This window comes from Oreochromis aureus, linkage group 10, assembly GCF_013358895.1.
Source record: "Oreochromis aureus strain Israel breed Guangdong linkage group 10, ZZ_aureus, whole genome shotgun sequence".
Classification (NCBI taxonomy): Eukaryota; Metazoa; Chordata; class Actinopteri; order Cichliformes; family Cichlidae; genus Oreochromis; species Oreochromis aureus.
This window is the reverse complement of record NC_052951.1, coordinates 13,687,496-13,712,701: the sequence shown is the minus strand read 5'-3', so window position 1 is coordinate 13,712,701 and position 25,206 is coordinate 13,687,496. Positions and strand designations below refer to the sequence as shown.

General features: G+C 41.4%; 1 protein-coding gene across 3 annotated transcripts in view; it reads left to right on the top strand.

The window, feature by feature from the left end:
- LOC116336192 (disks large homolog 4) overlaps positions 1 to 25,001 on the top strand; it is a 64,262-nt gene extending 39,261 nt beyond the window's left edge. For 2 of the 3 annotated variants that reach the window (XM_031759994.2, XM_031759993.2), the window contains exons 3-22: positions 1,520 to 1,576; positions 9,096 to 9,149; positions 9,807 to 9,857; positions 10,867 to 10,991; positions 12,652 to 12,821; positions 12,978 to 13,114; positions 14,590 to 14,734; positions 15,481 to 15,616; positions 15,723 to 15,879; positions 15,973 to 16,075; positions 16,464 to 16,578; positions 18,320 to 18,496; positions 18,618 to 18,660; positions 18,751 to 18,781; positions 19,192 to 19,239; positions 19,351 to 19,452; positions 19,617 to 19,789; positions 20,436 to 20,548; positions 20,659 to 20,750; positions 21,660 to 25,001. In XM_031759994.2, the coding sequence (XP_031615854.1) occupies positions 1,520 to 1,576; positions 9,096 to 9,149; positions 9,807 to 9,857; positions 10,867 to 10,991; positions 12,652 to 12,821; positions 12,978 to 13,114; positions 14,590 to 14,734; positions 15,481 to 15,616; positions 15,723 to 15,879; positions 15,973 to 16,075; positions 16,464 to 16,578; positions 18,320 to 18,496; positions 18,618 to 18,660; positions 18,751 to 18,781; positions 19,192 to 19,239; positions 19,351 to 19,452; positions 19,617 to 19,789; positions 20,436 to 20,548; positions 20,659 to 20,750; positions 21,660 to 21,766 (2,136 nt within the window). In that variant the 3' untranslated portion in view covers positions 21,767 to 25,001. The remainder of the gene's footprint in view (positions 1 to 1,519; positions 1,577 to 9,095; positions 9,150 to 9,806; positions 9,858 to 10,866; positions 10,992 to 12,651; positions 12,822 to 12,977; positions 13,115 to 14,589; positions 14,735 to 15,480; positions 15,617 to 15,722; positions 15,880 to 15,972; positions 16,076 to 16,463; positions 16,579 to 18,319; positions 18,497 to 18,617; positions 18,661 to 18,750; positions 18,782 to 19,191; positions 19,240 to 19,350; positions 19,453 to 19,616; positions 19,790 to 20,435; positions 20,549 to 20,658; positions 20,751 to 21,659) is intronic. The other variant, XM_039618127.1, reaches the window with a different exon arrangement.
- The last annotated feature ends 205 nt before the right edge of the window (positions 25,002 to 25,206 follow it).

The window sequence follows — 25,206 nt, the reverse complement described above, 5'->3', positions numbered from 1 at the left end:
TGCCTTAACTTAGTTCAAAGTGAATTGTTCGCATCACGCTCTGGGAGCTTTGTGTGTGCTTCCTTGAATAGCTATAAAAACAAATACAAGAACGTAACTCCGTCCTAGGCTGGCTGGATGCATGAACATGTGGCCACCCTTATGTTTGTCCCACTCAGAGTTAGACGAGTAAAAATCATATTGTGATCAGATTTCTGCGATATTATGAGGCACACGCAAATATTAATACAGGTCTGATAAATTATTATTGTTGCATATGGCCTACAGATAATTGATTTTTTGTTGTTAATTGTTATTTTGGTGAAGATTTAAAGACAGTAATGGTTAATTTGAGTGTAACTATGATGATGATGATGATGATGTCTGGTTTATCTGCACTGTGTTACTCCGTTTGCTTGTACTGTGTCCTCACACAGTACCCCCGAGGGCTCTTGTGATCTGGTTTGTTACTTTTTGAACAACACTGGAAAGCCTGGCCTTCATCAATTGGAGATAAAGTATCTGAATTTCAGGAGCGGGACTACGCCTCCGAACACGCTCCTCTCGGTTCTCATCTATATATGTTCCCCCAGTTATACAAGCTGTTCATTCTCGTTTACGGAGAGGATGTGGGCCCAGCGAGTGAATAACATTGCCCAAGCTTTACTTTCCCATCTTTAAAAACCTTCTCCACACGACCTAACCCCTCCTGCAGCCATCTCACATGCTTGAGACTGGATGCTGGCAGCAGAAACATTGACTCGTTGCATTTTTTCATACTCAGTGAAGCACTGAAAAGAACGCAGTGTCTATAGAAAGACAGGTAGTGTCTGTTAATAACAGGCGGAATCGGCATGAATCAACCGAACAAGTGCTGTGCTGGATCAGCAAATGCAGCTGTCCTAACATTCATACTTTAATTACATGCTTTGTTGTAATATAAACCTTTTCCAGTGGGAGGAAACGGGTCTCCTGACATGTGAAAATGCTGCAGTGTTGCTGTTTGTAAAATTCATGGGCACATGGTGGATTGTTTAAAACTTCAGCTGTGCAGAGTAATCAATTCCGCTTTAACAAGCATTGACAGTCCCACTGTTTCTTAATGGTTATATGTACCTGAGTGTTTTTTACTCTCTCATATATAAGCTATCAGTGAGTAGTAGAGACAGTCCGTCTGTGTCACTGTGTATTCTGTTTAGTTTGATTGTTTGATCGCTGCTCTGCATTAATCCATCTTCAGGGCTGGTGCTTGTATAAATGATCAGTATACAATTTTTAATCGATGTTTCACGATGTGCTGTCTGTGTGGTACACTGTTTTTAAGATTTTGCATATATCAAGTATTTTACTTTCAACACTGTAGTGCAGTATGTTACAGTGTGGGCCCTTTAACTGTCGCATTCAAGGCCTGCTTTTAGGATTTCTTAGAAATATACAACATCAATCGCCACAAGAGAAAAGACTGAGCGGTACCCACTGTTCTTCCCTGTGCCCATGTACAAGGCCTGCACAATTACCCTCTCCTTCTGTTGTTTTGCAGCCTGTGTTGATGTCTACGGGACACACTCCAATGTACACCTCCGCTGTTTCCACACTGGTAAGAGCACAGCAATCCGTGCTGGTCCATCAATGTGAAAGTTACCGGTATCATCATCAGTCATCATAATCAGTGTGATTTTTATCTTTGTTCCGTGTCTTTGGCTGGCTGTCTGATTGCAGAGAGACAGCTGCCCATTCATCGCCATTTTATCTGTACTGCCAGAGTATGAGGTCATCTGTTTCTGATCATATCAGCGGCTTCATGCTCACTGTCATTCAAATCTCCTTTGTCTAACAGATTTGTTCTGCTTGTACTCAGTGGCTATTTTTGGGACTAAAATCACAGAAGTGGAACTGAATAGTTTTTCAAATGTTGAAAATTCAATCACACTGTAAGGCTCAGATCTGTCGCTACGTGCATATTTCAGTTCCTATGTTCTAATTAAACAACACATAACCTGCTATACTGTTTTTGTGCGTGTAGAAGTTCCCAAAACAATCCCAAAACATGTAACACAATGAGAAAACTATCTATGTGGTCAAGAGACATATGTAAAGTCGAAATTAATCCTGATGTATGTCACTGCTAAAAAATTTAGTGCTACATTGCCAAACCGTTGTGGCATGGATATGGACAGACAGAAACAAGCAGAGATTTGCAAGGGGAGACTGAAACCTGTAGGTGTCAGTGTTAGACCGTGCACACTCAACTTTCATAACCTTGAAAAGCTGGCTGTCCTGCTGCCTCTATAAAGCATTTTTGTGAGGTTTGTGAGAGGCTGCATTTGCATCATGCTCAATGCGTTGCTCGCAGTTGCAAGGCGCCTCGTGGTGCTTTAGATTGTAAGGTAACCAAGAGAAAACCCCAACAATCGAAGGACCCCCTTTGACCCCTTTTAAGCAAGTGCTTTGGGAAAGGTGGGAAGGAAAAACTTCCTTTTAACAGGAAGAAACATATGGCCGAACTAGGCTCAGAGACTGGCGGCCATTTGGCCAATTGGGGGTGAGGGGAGGAAGACAGAACAAAAGACACACAATATTATATTGTGTTTCTATTAGTCGAAAATCTGAACGTTAGAAATGAGCTGCTACATAATTACTTTAAAAGCAAAAAGACCGGATCATTGAAATAAGTGCACTGTGGAGTTTGGCTTTCAGTCTCTCCGTGTCTCTCGAACAAGTAGTTACTCTTGTAACCTATACGTCATTCTTTGTCTTTGTGGGCCTGCCCTGACTTTGAACACAACACATTTAATAACACATGCTTAGAATTAAACTGTTTAACATATGGGAGACCGCGCAGCCTCCAGCATGAAGTCATCAGCAAGAAAAATGTGTTTGTATGCGTTCCTTCAAACATGCACAGAACGACTGCATTCTGTTGATGCATGCACTCAATTTTCCCCACTGGTCGGGTTAAGTGTGTCCTGTCTTCAAGATGCATTGCGGCAATGCCTTTGTGTGTGGACGTCTTTGCAGCCGATGTAATGCCCGTGTGGTTGTCATTGATGTGTAGGCGGTATCGTCAGTCTGTGTCTTTATTGCTCTAATGGTGTGGGGTTTGCCAGTACCACTCCAGGGCCCATTGATTTATGGGTAGGATTGTCTCTGGAAGCACTGCAATGGTTTGGCAAGTAATAGAAGGTCTTTGGGTTATGTACATGATTTAGCAAAGAGGTGCTTTAGCTTCAAATGACATCCATTTTTTTAACTTATCTGGTAATGTAATTAGAAATCTTTTTTTTTCTTCACACTGCGCAGAACTTTTGATATCGATCTGCGCTCATGCTGATGAATCTTCCCGCCTCTTACTCGATGTGACTCTTCGAGCCCGCATAAACATAGAAACTGATGTGTTGACTGCTCTGCTTTTATTTATCTGCTGTTGGTTTACTTAAAGTTAACGGTCTAACAGCAATCGCAGCAAATGAAAGCTTTTTTGTGTCACATTGTATCCAGTCTGTAACACATGGAGATTTCTTTAGGAAGCAAATTCACTCTTTGTTTTCTTATTACAAATTTATATGAAAATAATGCTTTAAAGGGTTATCTTGAAAAACCCAGCCTTAATAAATCTTTGGGGCTTCAGCAGCAAGGACTTCAAACTTCACATGCAATCATGAACAAAAGCAATAACTGTGTTTTTAAATTTCATCTGATTCAATATATTCTGAATGAACTGGCCTGAAAGCACTGCTGTTGTTCTCTTTCTCTTTATATAATTCTCCTTAAAGACAGAGATCTGTCTAAAAATGAAAAACCAAAAAACATCCTAGGGTAGGCTTTTTTAATAATGTATGAGGTACTTTTATTGTGACAGTTTTGAATTGTTGAGATAAAAACTCTACACAGTGCTTATCTTTGCCATTAATCCTTCACCTGACAAGCTGAAAGTGAGAAGCAGAAGGCTGTAAGTGCTTACTGAAGACTCCCACCAACCCATTTGTTATACTCCCTCACTTCTAATGAAAAAGGCTGCATATCACTTTTCTTGTCTCCAACCACAGACGCAGTGCGCAGCCCAAATCAGACAAATCCTTCTTCAGACAAAGCAGTTAAACCTTCTGACACGTGTCTGACACTTTGCGAAAAAAAAAAGAAAAAAAGACAGTTTGTTTTTAACATAAGGATCAGTTACACGTTTCTGTAGTGATTCCCCAAGAGCTCTCCATTATACCTTCCCCCTTTCTCTTCTCCATTCTTGTCTGGTCAGTATCTGGTTTCCATCTTCATTTTCCCATCCTCCCTATTTTTCTTTAATAAATGTTTAAATACGTCCCTGCAGCTTCAGTGTAATTACTGTGCAGCCGCAGCTCAGGTCCTTTGGGAAGCAGAGGGGAGAGAGAAAGAGGGGGAGAAAAAAAACGCTGAAAGAGGATGAGAGAGCTGTTCATGCTGAATGGCGGAGTAAAGGATAGAGAGGGCCTTGCAGAAGGGCGAAAATATTAGATAGGTAAATGGAGGGATTTTATTTCACAGAATGAGAACGTTTGCTGACAGCTTGTCCTTCAGCACGTCCTTGCTTAAGTCTGTTCAGTGTGCGTGCATGCATTTGTGCATATATATTCCACGCCTGCCAATCCATCTGTCTTTCTGAAAGAGAGAGCTTGCGCAAGCTTGGAAAAAGGATCATTTAAGCCTTTTTTTCTGTACATGCTTGTGTGCTTTCATAGTAACCTCACGTCCTGTTTAATTATTCAAGGTAAAAATGGCAAACAACTCCATATTCAGTCAGGAGTATTGCTGTCAATAGTGATGACAGGTCCTTCAATAAGGTCCTTACAGATGTCTTGAGAGAATATTAGTATATTCAATGTTATTTTCAATTATATTCATCATAACAAAACAAAAATGCATTTGCAGGCAGCTACATTGTTGTCGTTTATGTAAAATGATGTTTTATACTGATCCCCCATCTTGAATTGCAGTAAAGCTGCAAAAAGCAATATTCACAGTGAGCGGATGTCACACGAGGGCATTGGCATCTTAAACCAAGATAAACACATGTTAAACCGACCACTCTCTGCTCTCTGTTTCACCCTGTGTGAGTCTTCACCACTCTGCCAGAATGAAGCAGAGTAACATGGTGAAGCAGAGAGCCAACGAGAGCAGAAGAGACACAAATATTGAGCTGAAATTAAATAAATTTAATGAAATTAAAAGGAGAATTTGTTTATTATCTGCAAACGCTGCCCTGCAATTACTCCAGCTTCTCTTCACATCGCAAATCAAAATCTCCTTTGAAGGGCCCTAATTTATCGACATATACACACTTTCAAAAACAGCTCAGGTCTGGCAAAAATGTCACATGGCAAGCTTCATTTTTTTCCACTCAAGCTGTCACTACTGTGTTCAGGCTTCATTCTTTTTACTAGAACTGGTACAGTACTTACAAACCTTTCAGTGTCGAGTGTTCCCTAAGAAAAAAGGGAGGCCAGTTTGCGCCACTTGTCCTTCTTAAGTTCAGTCAAAGTATAATTCCTCAGCCTTTCACATCACCAGTGTAGACATTATACAGAGAGACAGCTAAGTAATTGCCATCAAACTTTCCTGCCTGCTCCTCTTTCTCTCAGCAGCAGGGATGGGAGGGGTACAGTACAGTAGCAGCAGAAAATGTGAACTGCGTTCTCTCTGAGCACAGACCAGTAGCAGGGAGGCACGGCTATCGTAGTCCACTACCAGAGAGGATGGAGAATGAAGGGATCTATTTCTTTTTATTCTGGATAGATGGCTTTCCGAAGAGTGGATGATCGGGTATCAGATAATAACAAGACTTACTGGCAACAAGTCATCAGCCTCAGCCTTGGTGGATGAAATCTTCAGCACCGACTCAGCAGGAGGAAAACATTACTGAGCTGTGCTCTTTGTGTGATTCTGGATATGAAATCGTTGCATGTCTTGAGCATGCCAGCAGGGTTCGATTAGATCTGAGTTAAATGTAAAGCTCAAGTGTAATATCTTAAGTTGAAACAGGTATCTTTTAATTGATCCACTGTGGACGCCAACTGTTATGGCAGGGCCTAGACCTAATGGCTCGCTTGGCAACAATACCTTGGTGGTACTTTGTGGTGAATTTGAATGAAGATGCTTGCAGAGGGTACTCTAAAAAAACACCTTGACCACACTCTCAGTGTGTCTGTATATCGTTGTAAGACTTGAACAGGGTGTGATATTGAATATCAGTGACTGACATCTAAGGACAGAAGCACAATGTTCATGTCTGTGTGGTATGCCAAAAAGATGGGCTGCCGATTCCTCAACAATGTACGGAAGGGCAAGAAACGTCGGCATCATAAAATGGTAGGCATGTTTTAAACATGTTTACTTCATGTTTGTTGTTCGTATGACCTCAGCATAGTTGCACAGATTTTAATGAAAATGTCATCGGCACAGAAGATAACATTAGTGTGTTTTGTTATTTAAATGTTTTAAGTATGTGCATTGTGTTATTGTGTGATTTAAAAGGCACCAGGATTTTTTTTTACTTCTCAAATTGCTGCCATTAAAGCTCATAATAGACATTTTAATCACAGTGAGATCGAGTAATCAGATCTGCTAATAGTAATCAAGTCCTGCTCAGGCCGTGTGTGAGTAGTGATGCAAATTTGCAGAGTCCTGCTTGAATTGCAATTTAATCTTTCAGTCAATAAACAATCAAGCACACCACATACGTATGACTAAAGGAGACAGTAAATGAGAAATGTGCATAATGTGACGCTGAAGTTCAACGCTCTTGTTTCCTGCACAAAAAAACAGACACAAGTGGAGAGGCAGAAGAAATCTCCAAACATCTAACCGGGCACCTAAAAAATGACAGTCTTATACTACAAAACACTTTACGAAACCTGCCAGCAGCTCACTGATTCACAGTTGTTAATGAGCAACAAAAGCTCATTAAAAAGCACTAATTCACCGTCCTGCTGCTCTCTTTCTGGCTTCAGTACAGTGCATGTGAGAATATTGAAATGTGTTATTTTATTTAGGAAGTTTTGAAATCACGACTGCTAATTCGGCTGCTTTTTTTCTTGTTTTGTTCATCTCCACATGCATATTGTGAAAATGAGCTTGCTGCATGTAAAGTAAATGCATTAGGGTCTGTTTGCTGATGGATGGCGGTGCTGCCTATAGAGCCATGCCAGGGTTGGCTGAATAGGTGGTGTTAAAATATAGGTGGGCAAGAGCAGCCAAACGCTGTAAATCCTAACAGCCCTGATGTCGAAAGACTTGACAGAGCGGAGAGACAGAAAGAGAGCTCTGTCAAAATCCCTGCAGGGAAATTGCCTGCACTAGGCTTAGATTTCTGCTAGCTATACTCATTATTTCTCTCTCCAGATAAGGATGAATTTGACGTAATGTTCAGTAGCACCGCTGGATGCAGCTACCGTGCGTGATGAAGCTGTGCACAGGCAATGCTGCAATCAGACAGTGAGCAGTTGAAACACTCGTCAGAAGAGAGATTTGTGTCTTTTCTTTAGGAGCACTGACGTTTTGTGAAATTGCCCGAGTTGTCGGGCAATTCCACACATCCAGCATGTTTAAAAGGCTTCACTGAACTTTTTGGCTCCTCAGATATAAATAATGTTATTAATGAAATAATTTTGCTGTGCCAGGATGTTGTTATAGTGCATGCTAGCTCTGGGACACAGAGTGAAACAAAGGCTTCATTAATGTCATTAGTTAGCCCTGCACTCTTCCTGCTGCGCCATGGAACGCCTAATGAAACTGAACCATTACAAACAAAATGTAAATTATCTGCATTTCCTGCTGTGATCAGTCAAAATGCCTGTTGTTAAAAGTCTGCTGAAAAGCTGCTGCACTGCTATAATGTATTTCTACAGTGTATCGCATCCAGATGTTGTTTTCTGAGAAAATATGAATGAACAGATAACACTTCTTCCTCTGGCTCAGCTTGAATGTCTTAGAGAGTGTAAACAAATAACTTCCCTTTGCATCCCATAAAGATCACTGGCTAGGATTGTGAAGCCATTTTATTGAAAGCGCATGTGTTTGGATTGGCCGCGTAGCTGTTCGTGTGTGTCAGAGCTGTCAGGTCTGTGAAGGTCAGCAGGCTGATTTTGTGCTGCTGTTTGCTTTTCTGTAAGCACTTTTGGATGCACAGTGTCTTCCCCATGCTAATCAGCGTGCGCTAAAGAACAGCAACAACAACAAAAAATGAACAATGGAGTTTGCACAGGGAGTCGGTCAACAGTGTATTCGCATTTTAGAGCAACAGACTGAAGATGTGAGTGAATCCCAGAAAGAATGATGAAAGAATGAGAGTACAGTGTTGATGTCTGCTGTGGCGAGCTGGTGCTGTATGAATGAAACTGAAGTGAAATAAAAGAGCGTGGATAAACTGTGACACTTCAGGTGAGCTGGAAGAAAATTCTTGGCAGGTAAATCCAACCCACGTCCACGCCAAAAATCCTGTCCACCCACTGATTTGCTGCTTTTTGTGCTATTTTCTGCATCACTTTGATCCTGATGGATAACTTGTTGAAATGCTGTGGTTTAATCTGGCTCTGTGAGCTTTGCTGCAGTATGGTTTTGGACAGAATCGCCGACCGTTAAGTGAGCTGGCATTATACTAAATGGGCTAATCATGCTGTGTGTCATTGTCATTACACCAGTTTACCGTGTCTTCATCATCCTCCGACTCTCCACAGACATTGCCATATGTACGAAATACTGAGATGTTTGTTTTGAAACGATGAGCAGGAGGCAGATCCGCAATATCCATGAAATGACCACTTAGTGCATCAGCTCTGTAATTCAACTAGCAGCTAGAGCAAAAATAAAGCCATGGCCATGAGTATAAGGGCCTGTGTGAATTATTTCTGTGCCCATCATGGACGGATGATAACAAATGGTTTAGGAGCAGTGCTCTCCATCCTTTAGCAGAGTGATAACCAAAGCATAGTGAGAGCAGTGTCATCACAGCTTACAGCTAAAATGGTCATCAGTCTTGGCTGCGACTGCAGGTTTCAAGGGTACACTGAGAGCTCAGCCGAGACTTGCCTCACATTTGAATTTCTGCCATTATTTCTTAATAATGTTTCCTTTCTCTCTGCCTCCAGGGAAACACTCCTCCAGTGGTCGTGAACACTGACACACTCGATGGCTCCCCATATGTAAGGATTATGTTTAATCTTCCCTTTATTGTATTATTACGTTAGGCTTAACCACATGGCTAACTTAACTGCCTTCATATTCATTGTACATTATCAGTTCAATTCCACTCCTTTCCCACCCTGCAGGTAGGGCTTTGCACACTGTTTTAATCTGCACGGTAACGGTGATGAATTCTTGCTCCATTTTAATTAAATTAGCTTTCTTTGTTTGATATACATTTGGCAGAATAGAAATATTCTTTAATTTGCTTCAGAGTTCTGAAACGGTGGCATATCTGTAAGGAAAAGCAGTGACCATATCATCACGAGTTGTGTAGAGGATGAGGAAATGCCTGCAATCACAGAGCAGCAGCAGCAATTTTGCACCACTACGGCATGAAGAGAAGTTGTTTTCTAGGTCAGACACCAAAACACTGAAGTCTGAAGTTGCTTAAATCTCCTCGTCGTCTTGAACTGTAATCGCAAATGTAAAGCTGACGTGGAGCCAAGTTGTTCATCCAGAAGGAAGGATGGGACTGAAAGAACAGTGCGACAGTCAATAGTGCACATATGATGATCCAGTCCACGGGACTAATGCTAGAAATAAAATTTAGCTGACTGGTTGTGACAAAAATGGTCTACAGGGACACCACCCTTAAACTGATGTCTTCTTGACAGGTGAATGGGACAGAAGGCGAAATCGAGTATGAGGAAATCACACTGGAGAGAGTGAGTGTCATGATGTGATCTTTTAAACCTCATTACACATTTACAGTCTAGTTGCACTGTGATTCTTATCATATGGACACCATCGGGATTAAAAGTTAGAGCGAGTCAAAGTCAAGCGTTGTATGACTGCATGAATGTAAAAGTGCTGTGAGTGATATATCTATAAATGCCAATCCAGTTATTCAAAGACATGGAAACACGAAACCTTCAGATGATGAAGTGAAAAAGTACAACCTCACTGCTTCAATTGGGATTTAAGAATTAAGTAGCAGCAAGGTGCTGCTAATCAAATGCACTTGATTAAGTGATTTTCAATAAGTAAAAGCTCAGGTTTTGACAGTTTGCTGGTCTGGTGCACTCAGGTGTGTGATAACAGAGTGCTGTAACTTTCCCAAGGTCAGACTGTGCAGAGAATTTTCCAAAAATCCAAGAGTTAAATGTTAGGTTGATAACGGTACAGTTATAAAAAGACTTAACAAGTATGGCATGTTTGGAAAAGTTGCCAGGAGAAATCCTCTTCTCTGTAAAAAGAACATGGCAACACAGCTTTGTAAAGGTTTGCAAAGTTTTATGCAAACAAACCAAAGTGGAAAGTTTTGGCCCAAACCAAACACAGCATATCAGCGCCCAACACCTCATGCCAACTGTCAAGCACTGCCTTGTTTTAGAGCCACAGGACCCAGGCACCTCATGGTCATTGGGTCGAACATAAACTCCACTGTTTACTAAAGTAATTTAGAGTCAAACGTGAGCTAAAGCCCAAACGGATGATGAAACAGAACAATGATCCCAAGCACCTCAGCAAATCTACAACAGAATGGCTTGAAAAGAGAAAAAGAAGCTATTTTAATGTCCCAGTCAAAGTACAGACATCAGCCTTATTAAAATGCTGTTGCAAGACCTCAATAGAGCTGTGTTTTTTGTTTTTTCACAGGACTGCACGCAGTCACAGGAAAACTTTCTCTTTCACATGAATGTAGATAACTGTTTTGTTTGCATTGAATTGTAGGGTAACTCAGGCCTGGGCTTTAGCATAGCAGGGGGAACAGACAACCCTCACGTGGGCGACGACCCCAGCATCTTCATCACCAAAATCATACCTGGAGGAGCTGCTGCTCAGGATGGACGGCTGAGGTAAAAGCGCACACAGCGAGCTACAATAAACACAAATCCAGTCTGCATGCACATACATTCCCAAACCCAAGACGAGAGAAGCGGAGGCTTAAGCAAAGCCTCCCGTCTTCTTTTTTAAGTGCAAACTAATGTAACACAGTACTGTACATAACCCGTTGCTTGTTCAGTCTGCTCAGCTTCAGAGCTACATGTGAGAGCATCTGTCTGTTTAATTCAAGAAAGGCATGCCTTAGCCTAGCTAAGAGTTTGTACTTTCTTCCCCGACATGTTTAAAGGTCTTTTTGCATTTTGATGCCATGTTTAAAAGAAGTAAAGTTAGGTTTAAATGTGTTGTATATGACAAATTAGTTCCCACTTTAAACTCATGATATGGAAAAGCAAGTTTAAAATGTGGTTTGTTTGTCAAGGTTAGTGCCATAAATCTCCACACTCTCACTTAATGGACAAAACATGTAGCGGCAAGCTGCAACATATTTTTGGAAGAAAAGAGCTGTTCTCGCCTAAATTTAGATGAAAAAATATGGAATCCTAATCATGCTTGTTGCAAGAATATGTAATAATATGCATGTTTTGCCACTTTCATAATAGGATGTAGTACAGAGTTTGCCTTTCTGTGGGAAAAAAACAACACTTACGATCCATTTCTGTGACTGTGCTTTAACACAGACGCATCGTCTTCTTTACACTAGACCTATAAACATCCATCTGGAATGATGAGTTTGAAGAAAACCTAATGAAAATGCTCATATTTGCTTGAATGCAAGTATTTTTTTTGTCCTTGGCCTTTAATTAAGCTACTATCTGCTTATTTTAACGTGATTGTTAAAAGGTTCTTCCATCAAGGTAACTGATTTATTTATTTTTTGCAGTTAAATAAGGTTATTTGGGATATTTAGTCCCCTACACATACACGTTTAATAAAGGTTGTGCTTAAATCAACACAGTGCATCAATAAATATATACGGATGCTCTGTGGAGGCTAAAAAAAACATTGCATGATAGAAACTACTCTGCACAATGACAATGTTTTAAATCTTTCCTACATGCAGCCTCGCAGATAATATGCAGCTCGGATGATGTAACATCATTTGCATGAAGATGTCAGCTGTGATTGGGTCCCTTTGGATTTGGCTATAGTGATGTATTTCAGTGGTTAAAGCTCCGGCAGCCTGCAAGAATAATTTCAGTCCTATTTACGCATCATCATTTTCATGGCCATAAAATACATTTTGAATACATGAATGGAATCACGAGAACACGGCCCTGGAGGGGGAAAAAAATGTGCGTGTCTGAAAATAGCAATTTCATCGCTGAAAATCAGCTTCTCCTATACACACAGGCTGTCACTTTCACTTCACCTATCAAGTCGTCATCATTTTTTATGAGCGGTTAACACAAAGAAGCTATACTGCAGCTTTCTCCCGGTGCTAAATCAATAGAGCAAGAGATTATACCCTCTTTAATCTTAGTCACTGAGAAGTGGAGAAAAAAAAAGTCTGCAGTGAAACTGGATCCCCAGCGCGGCTGTAGCTGGAGATTGACTGTTCCTGACCTCGTCTGGTGGAGGATTACACCCAAACTTCTTCACCAAAACAAAAACTCATGCGGTATTTTTTCCTCTCGCGCCCACAGTCTCCCTCTGTCTGTCTCCATTTCTTAGTGTGAACGATTGCATCCTATTTGTGAATGATGTGGACGTGAGGGAGGTGACACATAGCCAAGCTGTGGAGGCTCTTAAGGAGGCAGGTGCTATCGTCCGCCTCTACGTTCTCCGCAGAAAACCAGCAGCGGAAAAAGTCACTGAAATCAAGCTCATCAAAGGGCCTAAAGGTATGTGCAAGCGCAGACTGGTGCAAAGCATCGAGGCTTTTGCGTGGGCTTACGGATGCCTCATGCACCAGCTAAGCTGTGCCCTCTGGATTTAGCAAATCTGCTCTGTGTTAACCTGCACCTCCTTTGCTCACGCTCTGCTCCCCCTTTTCTCAGGATTAGGTTTCAGCATTGCTGGAGGGGTGGGGAACCAGCACATACCAGGAGATAACAGCATCTATGTCACTAAGATCATTGAAGGCGGAGCAGCTCATAAAGATGGGCGTCTGCAGATTGGGGACAAGATCTTAGCGGTCAGTCACTCACATATAATAGCTTCCAGCATGCAGAGACATGTGTCCTCATACATGGACTCGTGTTCACCCGTATGCACACTCACACATTGCGCACATATGAGGCACTGGTGTATCAAGAGCCAAGATAAATTACAGCTCTCAGTTTTCATGGTTTGACATTACAGTCATTAATATGTTAACAGATGTGTAGGATGGAGTGAGCCTTAACTACAGCAATGCCAGAGTGATTTCGAAGCAGCATTACTGCCACCTGCTGGGGAACACACAGCTCAACACCACCAGCTTCAAAATGGTGCTGTTCCCACTAAATGGTGTCTGAGCCGTTGCTTTAACTCGAAATGGGATGCGGCAGCATGCTTTTGTTCCCTGTGAATTTGTTAAAAAATACATTATGTGTTCTCTCTGTAACCTACAGTTAACACCACGCAGCCACAGTTTCTTTGATTTAACTCTCAACCAGCTGGAACTTGTCTCTACATGTCATTCCAACTATTTCTCTCCCTGCATTTCCCGTCCACTTTAAAGGCGTCTAAACCAATTTGAGTTTAGCGATTTATACTCTAATTTCTGCATCAGAGGTGTCAAACATGAGGTCAGTGAGCCAGAACCAGCCCTCCACAGGGTCCCATCTGGAACGCTTTGCTAAGTGTGACTGATACGATTTTTCCGCATTTGACAAAGCGTTTGGTTATACTAACAGTAGACTGACTGAATGTCGGCGACATTGTTTTTCTTAAGATATATATTCTATTTTATTTATATAGCGCCAAATCTCAACAACAGTCTCCCTGAGGCACTTTACATTGTAAGGTAAAGACCCGGAAATAGTAGAAGAAAGACCCCAACAATCAGACTACCCTATGTTGCCCCAAGCACTTGACAACAGTGGGAAGGAAAAAACCCTTTTTAACAGGAAGAAACCTCTAGCAAAACCAGGCTTAGGGATGGGCAGCGATCCACCTCAACAAGCTGAGGGTGAGAGGACATCAAAAGGTTCAGACTCCTGGATGCTTCATAAAATATGAACATTTTTCAAATGTATCTTGTACCTTATTACAGTAAAAAACAGGGAGAATTTTTATTAGGAAGTGGTTTTACTGGCCTGGCACACTTGATATCTCATGGATGGAAATGAATGTGACTCCCGCTTTTAGACAAAGAGAGATTCTCTCGTGGAGCAACTTCACTTAGCGTATTATTCAAACTGGTCTGTGTTACAATAAATCACTTAAAACTTATTGTTCTACCATTAAAAATTAATGTTATTAACATCTTTCCCTAACATGTATTAACTGTCCACAGACTAAACTGTAATTTTGCTTTCATTACTGGAATCTAGCTGCTAAATGTCTCTGTTAAATCTAATCCGTGAGTGCTGCTGTATCACACATAATGAAGTCACGCACGCAAAATCCTTCTTATTTGCACTTTGTTACCTTACCTGTGTTTCCTTGTTTGTTGCGAACAATCAGGTGAACAACGTGTGTCTGGAGGATGTGATGCACGAGGATGCGGTGGGGGCTCTGAAGAACACAGCCGAGGTGGTGTACCTCAGGGTGGCCAAGCCCAACAACCTGTTCCTGACCAACTCGTACAACCCTCCAGACCTCACCAGCAGTAAGCCTCCATCCTTCTGCCCAAATTTCCTCACCCCGTATTAAAGAGAACTTGAGCTATCAAAAACAAGACCTGCTGTTTTTGTGTTTGGAGCAGCTGTCAAAAATAGAACAGAGGGAGAAAAAGTCTTATTAAGTGCTAGAGATGACTGTGGGAGTTCTATGAATAGTAAAAGCTCAGTTCAGAACCAGTTTCTACCAGTTTTCTCTACAACGTGAGAACTGTGGTGGTCCCTGGGAGGTCACACACACAGGAAAAAATGCTGTAAAAGCAGACGAAACACAATGAAAAGTGAATAAAACACAACAGAAATATAAATTTCACAAAACTAAGTTTTACAAAACACAACAGACGTGATTTTTGGGAGACAAAAACTTAATGGAATAGCAAGTTAACAGTAAACGTCTAATAGCAAACATGTATCTACAGTATTTTATGAACCATGCGATTAAAGCACAGATCACTTTCACCTTTTCTCTTGTACTACACTGATGAATCTTGAAGCATGTCTCAGTGCATGTTTTGGTTTCTGCCACTTTCATCATGTTATTTTCTCCCCAAAAACACAGCTTTGTTTTCCGCTACTTCCGTAGTGTTTCCTGTTCTATTTTTCTGGTGTTTGCTTAAGTTGCAGTGCGACCTGTGACCTGAAACCAAGAAAAAAAGTTTGCATGAAAATTAAATTACAATAAAATCCACGTGCTTGGTATGTTACACCTCATTTGGTTTTGTGCTTATTTTCCCAGCATATTCCCATATGGATACTGAACTTAGCCACCCGAACTATCTCGGATCCGATTACCCGCAAGCCCTCACTCCCACCTCACCGAGTCGGTTTTCTCCTGTTCTGCACGGCATGATGGGAGATGATGATATTCCCAGGTGAGCAATGATCCTCTAACTGCAGTTTTATCTTGTTTATTTATTATTATTATGGGGGCATTTTAGCCCTATAAAACTTATTTCGTCTCCTTCATCGCTTTTTCAGAGAGCCTCGTCGAGTTTTGATCCACCGAGGCTCCACAGGTTTGGGATTCAACATCGTCGGAGGAGAGGACGGCGAGGGGATCTTTATCTCCTTCATCCTTGCAGGCGGTCCAGCTGACCTCAGCGGAGAGCTGCACAAAGGGGATCAGATCCTCAGTGTAATGACAGTTTTCTTCATTTCACACGGAGTCATGTAATCCCTAGCAGCACTGGGTCGTCAGGTGTTAACAGTCATGGTATGTGTGTGACAGGTAAACGGCGTGGACCTGCGTATGGCCACACACGAACAGGCAGCTGCAGCACTGAAGAACGCCGGCCAGACAGTTACCATCATCGCACAGTACCGACCCGATGGTAACACCACTGAGAGACCTTCTCACAAAGAACTTTATACGTTGCAAAACTTGTTCGAGCAATGAGTCTAAAAATTGGCCTTTAAAATAAGCTTCAAAATCAATTTTTTGAATAAAAAGACTTAATGCAATGGTAGGACTAGTTTTTAAAATAAGGTGGAAATGTAGGCCACAGGCTAAGAACAAAACAATGACTTAGTAATTTCTCATTTAGATTCTTTTTGAAACAAAGAGATCAAACATCTGCAGCTAAATCCATTTATCCACGCTTCAGCCAGTGAAGGACTAGACATGGAAAAGAGAAAGATCTTTAGTGTTATTGAAGCAAACATTTTAGGTGTCTGAGAGTAAAATATGGAATCTTATATGTTTGTGTTTCTCTGTTGCAGAGTACAGTCGCTTTGAGGCTAAGATCCATGACTTGAGGGAACAGCTGATGAACAGCAGCATGGGCTCTGGGACGACAACGCTAAGGAGTAATCCAAAGAGAGGCTTCTACATCAGGTCTCACGCTAAAAGCAGAAAAACTACCTTTGATATTAGCCTTATAGGATGAGATCAAAGTGGCTCGAGGATACGGTTTTTGGGTTAATGCATCGTTTGAATGCAGCATAGCAGAAATCCACAGCTTTTTATCAATAATAAGAGTGGTTATATTGCAGCATATATCATATGGATGTTTCAAATACTTCAAATAATGCCGACTTCAATTTAATGTTGTTTAAAGCATTTTGAGTCAGAGAGCTAAAGATCTACCTGCACAAAGCCAAAAATATGTCAAGCATATTTAACAAAAGAAAATGTCATTATTAGAACTCAGCCGTCCTTCCACTTGAACGCCATTATGCTGCCAACTGTGTCTGCTACAAAGAAACATTTGCAAAGCCTCGTTGAGTTGAAATGTTGAGTTTTGAAAGTCACAATAGGATCTATAGCCGCAGAAGCGTTATCAGAGGCAATGTATAGTCAGGCTTCAAAGGCACACAATGTGAAGTAAGAATAGAGAAATAAAATGACAAGGCAAGCGCTATACATACAAAAATCACAAAAGCTACAAGCCTTAAGAGGAAGAAGGAAAGAAGAGGAAAAATGTAAAGTATCTGTCTGCAAATATCGTCTCAGTTAACAGCATTAGAGTGTTTATTATTGTTGATTTACTTACAATAAAACCCCCTTGGTGAGGGCTCAAATCACTGTTTCCTGGGCCTTTATTTAGCTACTATTTGATGTATTCACCACCAATATTAGATTTACAGGGAGTACCAGCAGGACACCATTGCATTACTGTGTTTACTGTGTATACAACAGACTCACGTGTTTACTGAAGGTAATCATTTAGAGCAGTCAACACAACGTTACTGAAACGCTCTTTATTTTCTGCGCAGTTAAATAAAAATGTCACGATTAATCCATCGAAACTAAGCTCTACAGCCACACAGCAACCGACCCACACTGAATTTACTCTGAAATGTTTCTTTTAAATAGTTACACCAACCAACTTATTAACTATGTTTATTAAAGACAAACTAAAGAGTACTTGTAGTACAAATTATCTTCAAAATCACTGCAGGCTGCAGAAATACTTTAAGCCAAAAACCAACATCCAAACACCACATCACACTGCACAGAATACACACTGGTCTTTATAAGAAGTGCGGGTGAGAGGACTAGTCGCTGGTATTCAAGGTATGTTTTGCTCGACAGAAAGAAATCCTGGAAAGAGAAGCAGGTCAAGGTTACAATTCACACCAGTGTGTTATACGTCCACTGGCACACGGTGTGTCAGTGGAAAGCAAACGCTGTCAGTCATGCTTTTAAAGCCCATAATTAGGCTAAATCCAACATTTCGTACAAATTCTTCTTTTCTAAATAACTGAAGTCGTGCGTGGCGCTCAGTGCTAGCCACAGGTGGCTGAAAACAATTATTTTTAAAAATGCCAGTATAGCAGCGTACCCCCAATGTTTTATTCCTATCCACTTAGGGTTTTGTCTTTATGAAAATGTCAAGCATGTTTCTGGTCCTCTCGCTCCATTTAGTCAGCACACTTGTTAAAATTCAAAACTTCTTTTTTTTTAGCACACATCTCTTACAATGTAACGTTTCCAACTGTATGGATGTTTCTGTTATCACGATGCAAGTTAAAATATACTAAAAGCGCACTATTTGGAATATCTGTGGCTTTAAAAAAAAAGATATTTAAAGGCTTTTTATGAAATGTCTAATTGAAATCCTCTTTTCTTCCAGGGCTCTTTTTGACTATGATAAAACTGCCGACTGTGGCTTTCTCAGTCAAGCACTTGGGTTCAAGTTTGGAGACGTGCTGCACGTGTTGGACTGCGGAGATGAAGAGTGGTGGCAGGCCCGTAAGGTCAGCCCGCAGAATGAGGCTGAAGAGGTTGGCTTCATCCCCAGCAAGCACAGGTCAGACACTTTATATGTAGCAAACTAACTGAAATGTAGAGTAAAGCGCCGCAGCTCGGCGCTAATGACAGGTTGTCTCACCTTTGTCACACATTCTTTTTCTTCCTGCTCTTCTTTACAGGGTGGAAAGAAAAGAGTGGTCTCGTGTTAACACCAAAGAGAGGGTATGTTAGTTCATTATAGCTTTCTGAAGGAGGGGAATTCATTCAAACTGTGGCCTGATCGGTAAATATCTGCTCTTGTCTCTGTTACAGGACCTTGGTCGGGACAGCTTGAGCACACAAGGTAATTCGGTGGCATGCTCTTTTACATCCATTAGGAGATTAGTAATATCCATTAAAGGTGCAAGTAGCAGGAACTAAAACAAATGTGTGAACAAAGCAGTCTTATCGTCACCTTTGCTCTACTTTTGGCATTGCTGATATCTCTAAATGCCTCTCCACTATTATTTGAGCAGCACGTTGACTGCCAGATATGAATCTAAGACTTCTCCTTCAATATTTCCCAGAAGGCTGTAATCCAAAGCACACATTACGTCGAACACCTTGCCAATAATGAGATCTCATACATTTGCTGCCACCTTTGAAAATACATCATCTGCACTGCATATAAGTATAAACACACGCATGCCGATGCAAACGTGTCATTTTTAAGAAGGCAAAAAGAAACCGAACGCTTCTGTGTTCTGTCACCAGGGAGAGATAAAGCCTCACACAGTTATGAGACAGTTACCCAAGTGGAAGGTAAGGTGAAGTCTGATCTTTCAGGCTTTTATATCAATTTCCATTGTTTTGATTTTCTCTTTTGTGAATGATCCCGCTCTCTCTTTATCCTTTCATTCTCTTTATGATAAGTACATTATGCAAGGCCCATCATCATTCTGGGTCCTGTGAAGGACAGGATAAATGATGACCTGTTGTCTGAGTTCCCCGATAAGTTTGGATCTTGTGTCCCACGTAAGTAATTACGCTGTCAGTCTCGGAGACAGATGTGTTCGCCAGTTTTCACTTGCTGCCGCCGCTGCAAAATGCGACAATATTAAAGCGATGTGTGCGCAGTGCATCAGACAGAGGTAATGCTGAGATTCAAAATGAGGTGCGCTTTCTGTTCTGTTTAACAGACACCACGCGGCCCAAGAGGGAGTATGAGGTGGACGGGCGAGACTATCACTTTGTGTCCTCCAGGGAACAGATGGAGAAGGACATCCAGAGCCACCGGTTCATCGAGGCCGGACAGTACAACAGTCACCTGTACGGCACGAGTGTCCAGAGTGTCCGTGAGGTGGCTGAGCAGGTGTGCAGCAGCGTGTTGGATAATGGGTTTTATAAAATGGGATCATTACCTCCAGATTCACTGAGATATTGAAAAATAATGCCATAAAAACCACTACTCAGAGTATGAAGTCAGGCACAAGGACATTACTTAAAGGAACAGTTTACCCTGAAAATATATTTACATATTTTACCTCTATACCTGCTTTTTATTCATCTAAATGGGTTTGGGTTTGAGTAGATATGTGCAGACTCGACCTTCTATCATGTATAATATACTAAATAGCACTTGGGCTGTGTGGTGAAAAATCACTAGTAACGCTTCTTTCAGAAACCACAAAATCACAGTTTTTAGGAGCTTGAAGCACCACAAGGCAAATATTTAAGTCCATAGTATTCAGGTGATGGCAGATATCTCTTCAAAACCGACGCCAAACACTGTAGATAAATAATACTAAAAGACATGGAAAAAAAAAAACCCTTACCCCTTTAAGTATGATGAATGCGTTTGCACTAAAAACACTTTGAGTTTTATAAAAGCAATGCTCCGTTTAAGTAATAAGCTGCAATCTCTTGTGGCTCAATTAACCTACAATATTCATTACTAAAATAAGATTCCATTTTTGTATTTACTTATCATTTCTGTTCTTGCTTGCATGCATGAGCAGCAGGGGAAACACTGCATCCTGGATGTCTCAGCCAACGCTGTGCGCAGACTACAAGCAGCTCAGCTTCACCCAATTGCCATCTTTGTGCGGCCCAAGTCGCTGGAGAATGTCCTGTATGTGCTCAAATCTTCTATATGCATTTAGAAAAATAATTTCTGACGATGATTATTCTTTACAGCTTGAAAGCAGGTGTGATTTTATATTTATTTGATTTGATTAACAGAGAAATCAACACTCGCCTGACAGAGGAGCAGGCCAGGAAAGGAATGGACCGAGCCCTCAAACTAGAACAAGACTTCCTAGAGTGTTTTACCGGTAAGAGCATGCAGCAATCACATGTGCACGAGGTTTGGTTTTAGATTGTACTTATATAACAAAATTACATGGACATTTTAAATGTAAAGTCAACAAAAAAGTAAGCTTTTTTTAATGCACTGACTATCCACTGTATTCTTAGCATTTAGGTTTTGGCAGAACCAGATGGAAAAACAGGATTTTATGCATCTGTGTTTGCACTCAAATGTAGGATTACTCATAATCTATTTGATATGTAAAAAAAATCATCTCTTTTATCATTACAAGATTGTAGAAACAACAGGTTGACCATGTTTTGCTGGCGCTCCCACGCACACTTTAGAAGGTGATCAAACTTCCTCTTGTAGTTCTCGTAGATTTTTTTTGTTTAATGCCAACAAATGCCAGCGACCGGGCTCCGCGTTCCCGTTTGTACTGGCACGACTGAAGGATCTGAATAAGAAAAAGGCCTTTTGGGAGGACTCAGGGCATTTCAACATTTAAGCGATGCATTTAGGGCAAATCTCAGCAGTTGGCAGAATATGAATGTTAGGTTTCACAGCAAATTCAACGCTGTCTACAATTTCTAACAAATCATGAACAGTGGGGGTGTGTGACATTTCATCAACCACTCAAAGCACGTGGGAAACTGTGTAGAACTACTTAGCTGATGTAAATGTGCCTCTTCTTTGATGTCGTACACAGATTGTAAAACTATATTCATAATTGATTATATCTTAAATTGTCATTTCCCCTGTTTCTCTTTATCCCCACGCCACCGCCCAACCAATGTTTCAATTTCATCTCCTGTCTTTGCTCTTTTCTCTTAATTTCCTGCTGCCTGTGTCATTTTTTTCTTTAACCCATTCCTTGTTCTCTTTGTTCTTTTCTTTTCTCTCCTTCTGTCGCGCATGCTGTGTCCCGCTGCAGCTGTCGTGGAAGGGGACAGCTTTGAAGAGGTCTACCACAAAGTAAAGACAGTGATTGAGGAGCAATCAGGGCCTTACATCTGGATCCCCACTCGGGAGAGGCTGTGATGCTGCACCCGCTCGACCACCCCTCCCTCACAACCACCGACCGACCGCCACCCTTCACCCTCACAGCCAAGCCAGCCTCGCCTGCCTGCCTGTCTGTCCTCCAGCAAAGTCAGTGCTTAGGCAATCACTGAGAATGACACAGAGAGATAAACGCATACTAAGACAAAACACAGCGACACCGTGAGGCAAAGAACGATACCAAAAAATAAAAAGGAGAGAGACTCTGACACAGATGTAAATGCAGCGATGTATAAAGAGACTGAGAGAAAAGACTAAACCAGTATCCCACTATAATGAAGCCGACCCAGTTCACACTTTGCATTAAAATGCATCTCGGATACACAAGTGGACAGCTCTAGATGCAGCTGTGACTGCACCCTAAACTGGGTGCTGGTGGGGGTGGGGGGGATGCAAATATCCAAATCACAGTTAATAACTTGTGTATATGTAATGTGTTTAACCTGTGTTTGGATACAGGTGCACTTTCCCACCAGATAGGGAGCAAACGAAGTGACTATTTGAGGCGGATTTCAGTTGCATTTTGATGCCGGGTGTGAACTGCAGCCCACGTCACCTGGAGCTCAACACAACAGTCTAGATGTATGTGGACATGAGACATTAATTCTGAGCAGGGTTGGAAAGAAAATAAAGGATGACCTTGCAGAGATGGACCCTGAGGTGCTGTCGCCTCACCTACAGAGCCATCTCGAGTCTCATGCCGACATTGAACACCTCAGTGCACCGATGTCTCAGATGGAGGTCCCCCCCTCACTCTCAAACAAAACAAAAGACAGTGGCCACTCTTTTTATAACACCTCCTGGCTTTCTGTCCTCCTCGTCCTGCCAGCTCTGCCTTGTTTCAGGACGGGAACGGGGAAGACCGAGAACAGGGGGCCCAGATCCAGCTGAGTCCCGCGTGACCAGGAGTCCTTTCTCAGCAAAGACCCGCCTTTTTTTTTTCTTTTTCTTTATTTTTTTCTTTTTGTGATTCTCATCTTGGTTCTGGGTGTGAACTCAGAATAACACCTCAGTGGCCAAGACTGACGTTTGTTCGGGTCACCACATGTTGAATATTGCAAGGCATTATTTAAAGGCAGTTCAAATAATTATATTGCTAAAAACCTCATACGCTGAATTTCTGCATGCATCCTCGAAGACAACGGAGAGAGGAGAGAAAAACAAAGGAAAAAAATAATGATAATAATCTAAAGGAAGGAGAAAAAAGTGAAGGAGTATGGATTTTTTAGCATGTCTCAAGAAGAGAAGAGAGACATGATCATGTGATTATGGTCATGAGAGGCCAGTGCTGAGCATACTAGATGCTCTGGCGTGTAGTTTAGCCTCAACTCTCTTATGCACACATGCACTCATGCACCCACACACACACACACCTTCACTCCCTTACAGCGGCATACACACACACACACACACACACACAATCGTAGGGTCGTAAACTCAGCTGTAACCTAGCACACCTCTACAGGCGGATTGGCTGTTCTGACCTGCTAGTCAGCATCCAGGATGAATGTTATCTCTCTAGGCACAAACAGCAGAGCTCTTAGCTTCATCGCACCACAGCAAACTCATCGGTCATTCTTCCAAAAGATGCCCCCCTTCCCCTGCCGCAGACGTACACGCCGTCTCCAGTGGTCGCAGTTAAAAGCCATGGCGTATGTGTGTGTGTAAGTGTGTGTGTCTGCGTGTGCACGGTGGTGCTCGTTCATGTGCGGGGACTCCTCTGTGTGGGAGGAACAGGTCCTTTTATCCTTTCTCTCTCTTCCAGTTTTCCCTGCTTCTTGTGTCCACACAAATTAAAGCTAAGTCATGTTTAACAAATAAATAGCCTATATATATAAATATATATATATGCATATATATCTTTTTTATGACAATTTCTAACGGGATTAAGTCTGTAAAAAAAAAAATCAACATTTCCAAATGATATTCCATTGATTTTTTTGGGGGGGGGGTAATATTGCAGTTTGGTTTTTGGATTTACACACAATCCCATTTTTTGTGTTGCAAAGCGCAGCAGAAAGCTACACACAACTAACTGAACCATTGAAGTCAACGTTAAGCAGACCTCACACTAGAAGTGACAACACGTAACGTGTTCTCGTACGCGCTGAAGACGAACTGAAACACATGTGCAATGCAGCTGCGTGCGTCTGTGTGACTGTGTGCGTATGTGTTTGCCGCTTGCGTGCGAGAGTGGCAAGAAAGCGCGTGTCGTGTATAAAATAGAAGCGATGCTATATGGGAACATCCATCCTTATGGTTGTAATGTGTGTGTGTGTGTGTGAGTGAGAGAGCGAGACACGCACACGAAGATGTAGTGCAATACTGCTATGATGTTATGCAATGAAGATGGTTTTATGGGCCTAAGATTTAAACTGTATAAAGTTTGCACTGACGGCATTATATGCTACAGGTATCAGCGGGATAAAGATGGCGAGCGAAAGCAGGAGGACCCCATGTCAAGATTTTAAGAGCATGTGTTTTGTATTTACTTATGATTTGTTCTGAATTAAAAGAGTAAAGGTGGAAGTATCGATGGAAGTGACCATTCATATTTATATTTGTTTACTTTATGCTCACATGCTTCTGTCGGCTCAGTTTGGAATAGCTGAAGCTTGTGAATGACGACTATCAATTTCTGTTTGAAATATATATATATGTATATATCTATATATACATATATATATATGATTTATTCAGAACTGTCACTAGTTGCATAACATGTCTGTATATTTTTGTATTTTTTCACATTGAGAGAACTCTCGGGTCTTGGCCAGAAATGCTGTAAATATGTTGTTGGAGTGCCGTGTGGGTTTAGGTTTTAGCCGTTCACACTGCTAAATTGGTGCAAGTGCAGCATCCATCAGAGCCACAGCCCAGTTTCTAACTGCTCAAACACAGAAACGACACACGCAAGGAGATATCAGCACGTCCACACACATGCATTTAACATTTACACATAGAGAGAACTCACGGAAACTACGACACACCGCGACACATCCATGAATTGAACAATATGTTTTGGGTTTCTTTATTTGAGGGTTCAGTGTATTTCTTAATATCTCTCTCAGCCATCCTTATCATAGTGTGATATTCCTTATAAAGTATATGAATTTTTACAGAAAAGACTGATTACAAAGTTACAACAGAGTCAGCTGATGCAGAAAAATATATTTAACAATGACAGTATCAAGCAAAATAAAATGTTCCAGTTCAGTGAAGCGCTTGTTGTAAATTAGCTATAAAATAATAAAAATTAATTTAAAAAATGCTTTCTGAAAATGGACTCAGCAGCCTTCTTTTTTTCCTTTGTTCGCTTGTTCCTGTTAATAGTTGGATTCCCACCCCACACCCACCCCAGTTCCACAGGTGAAGACTTGCAAGAAAACAGCAGTCCGGCCAGAGGAGGGCACTCATTCTCC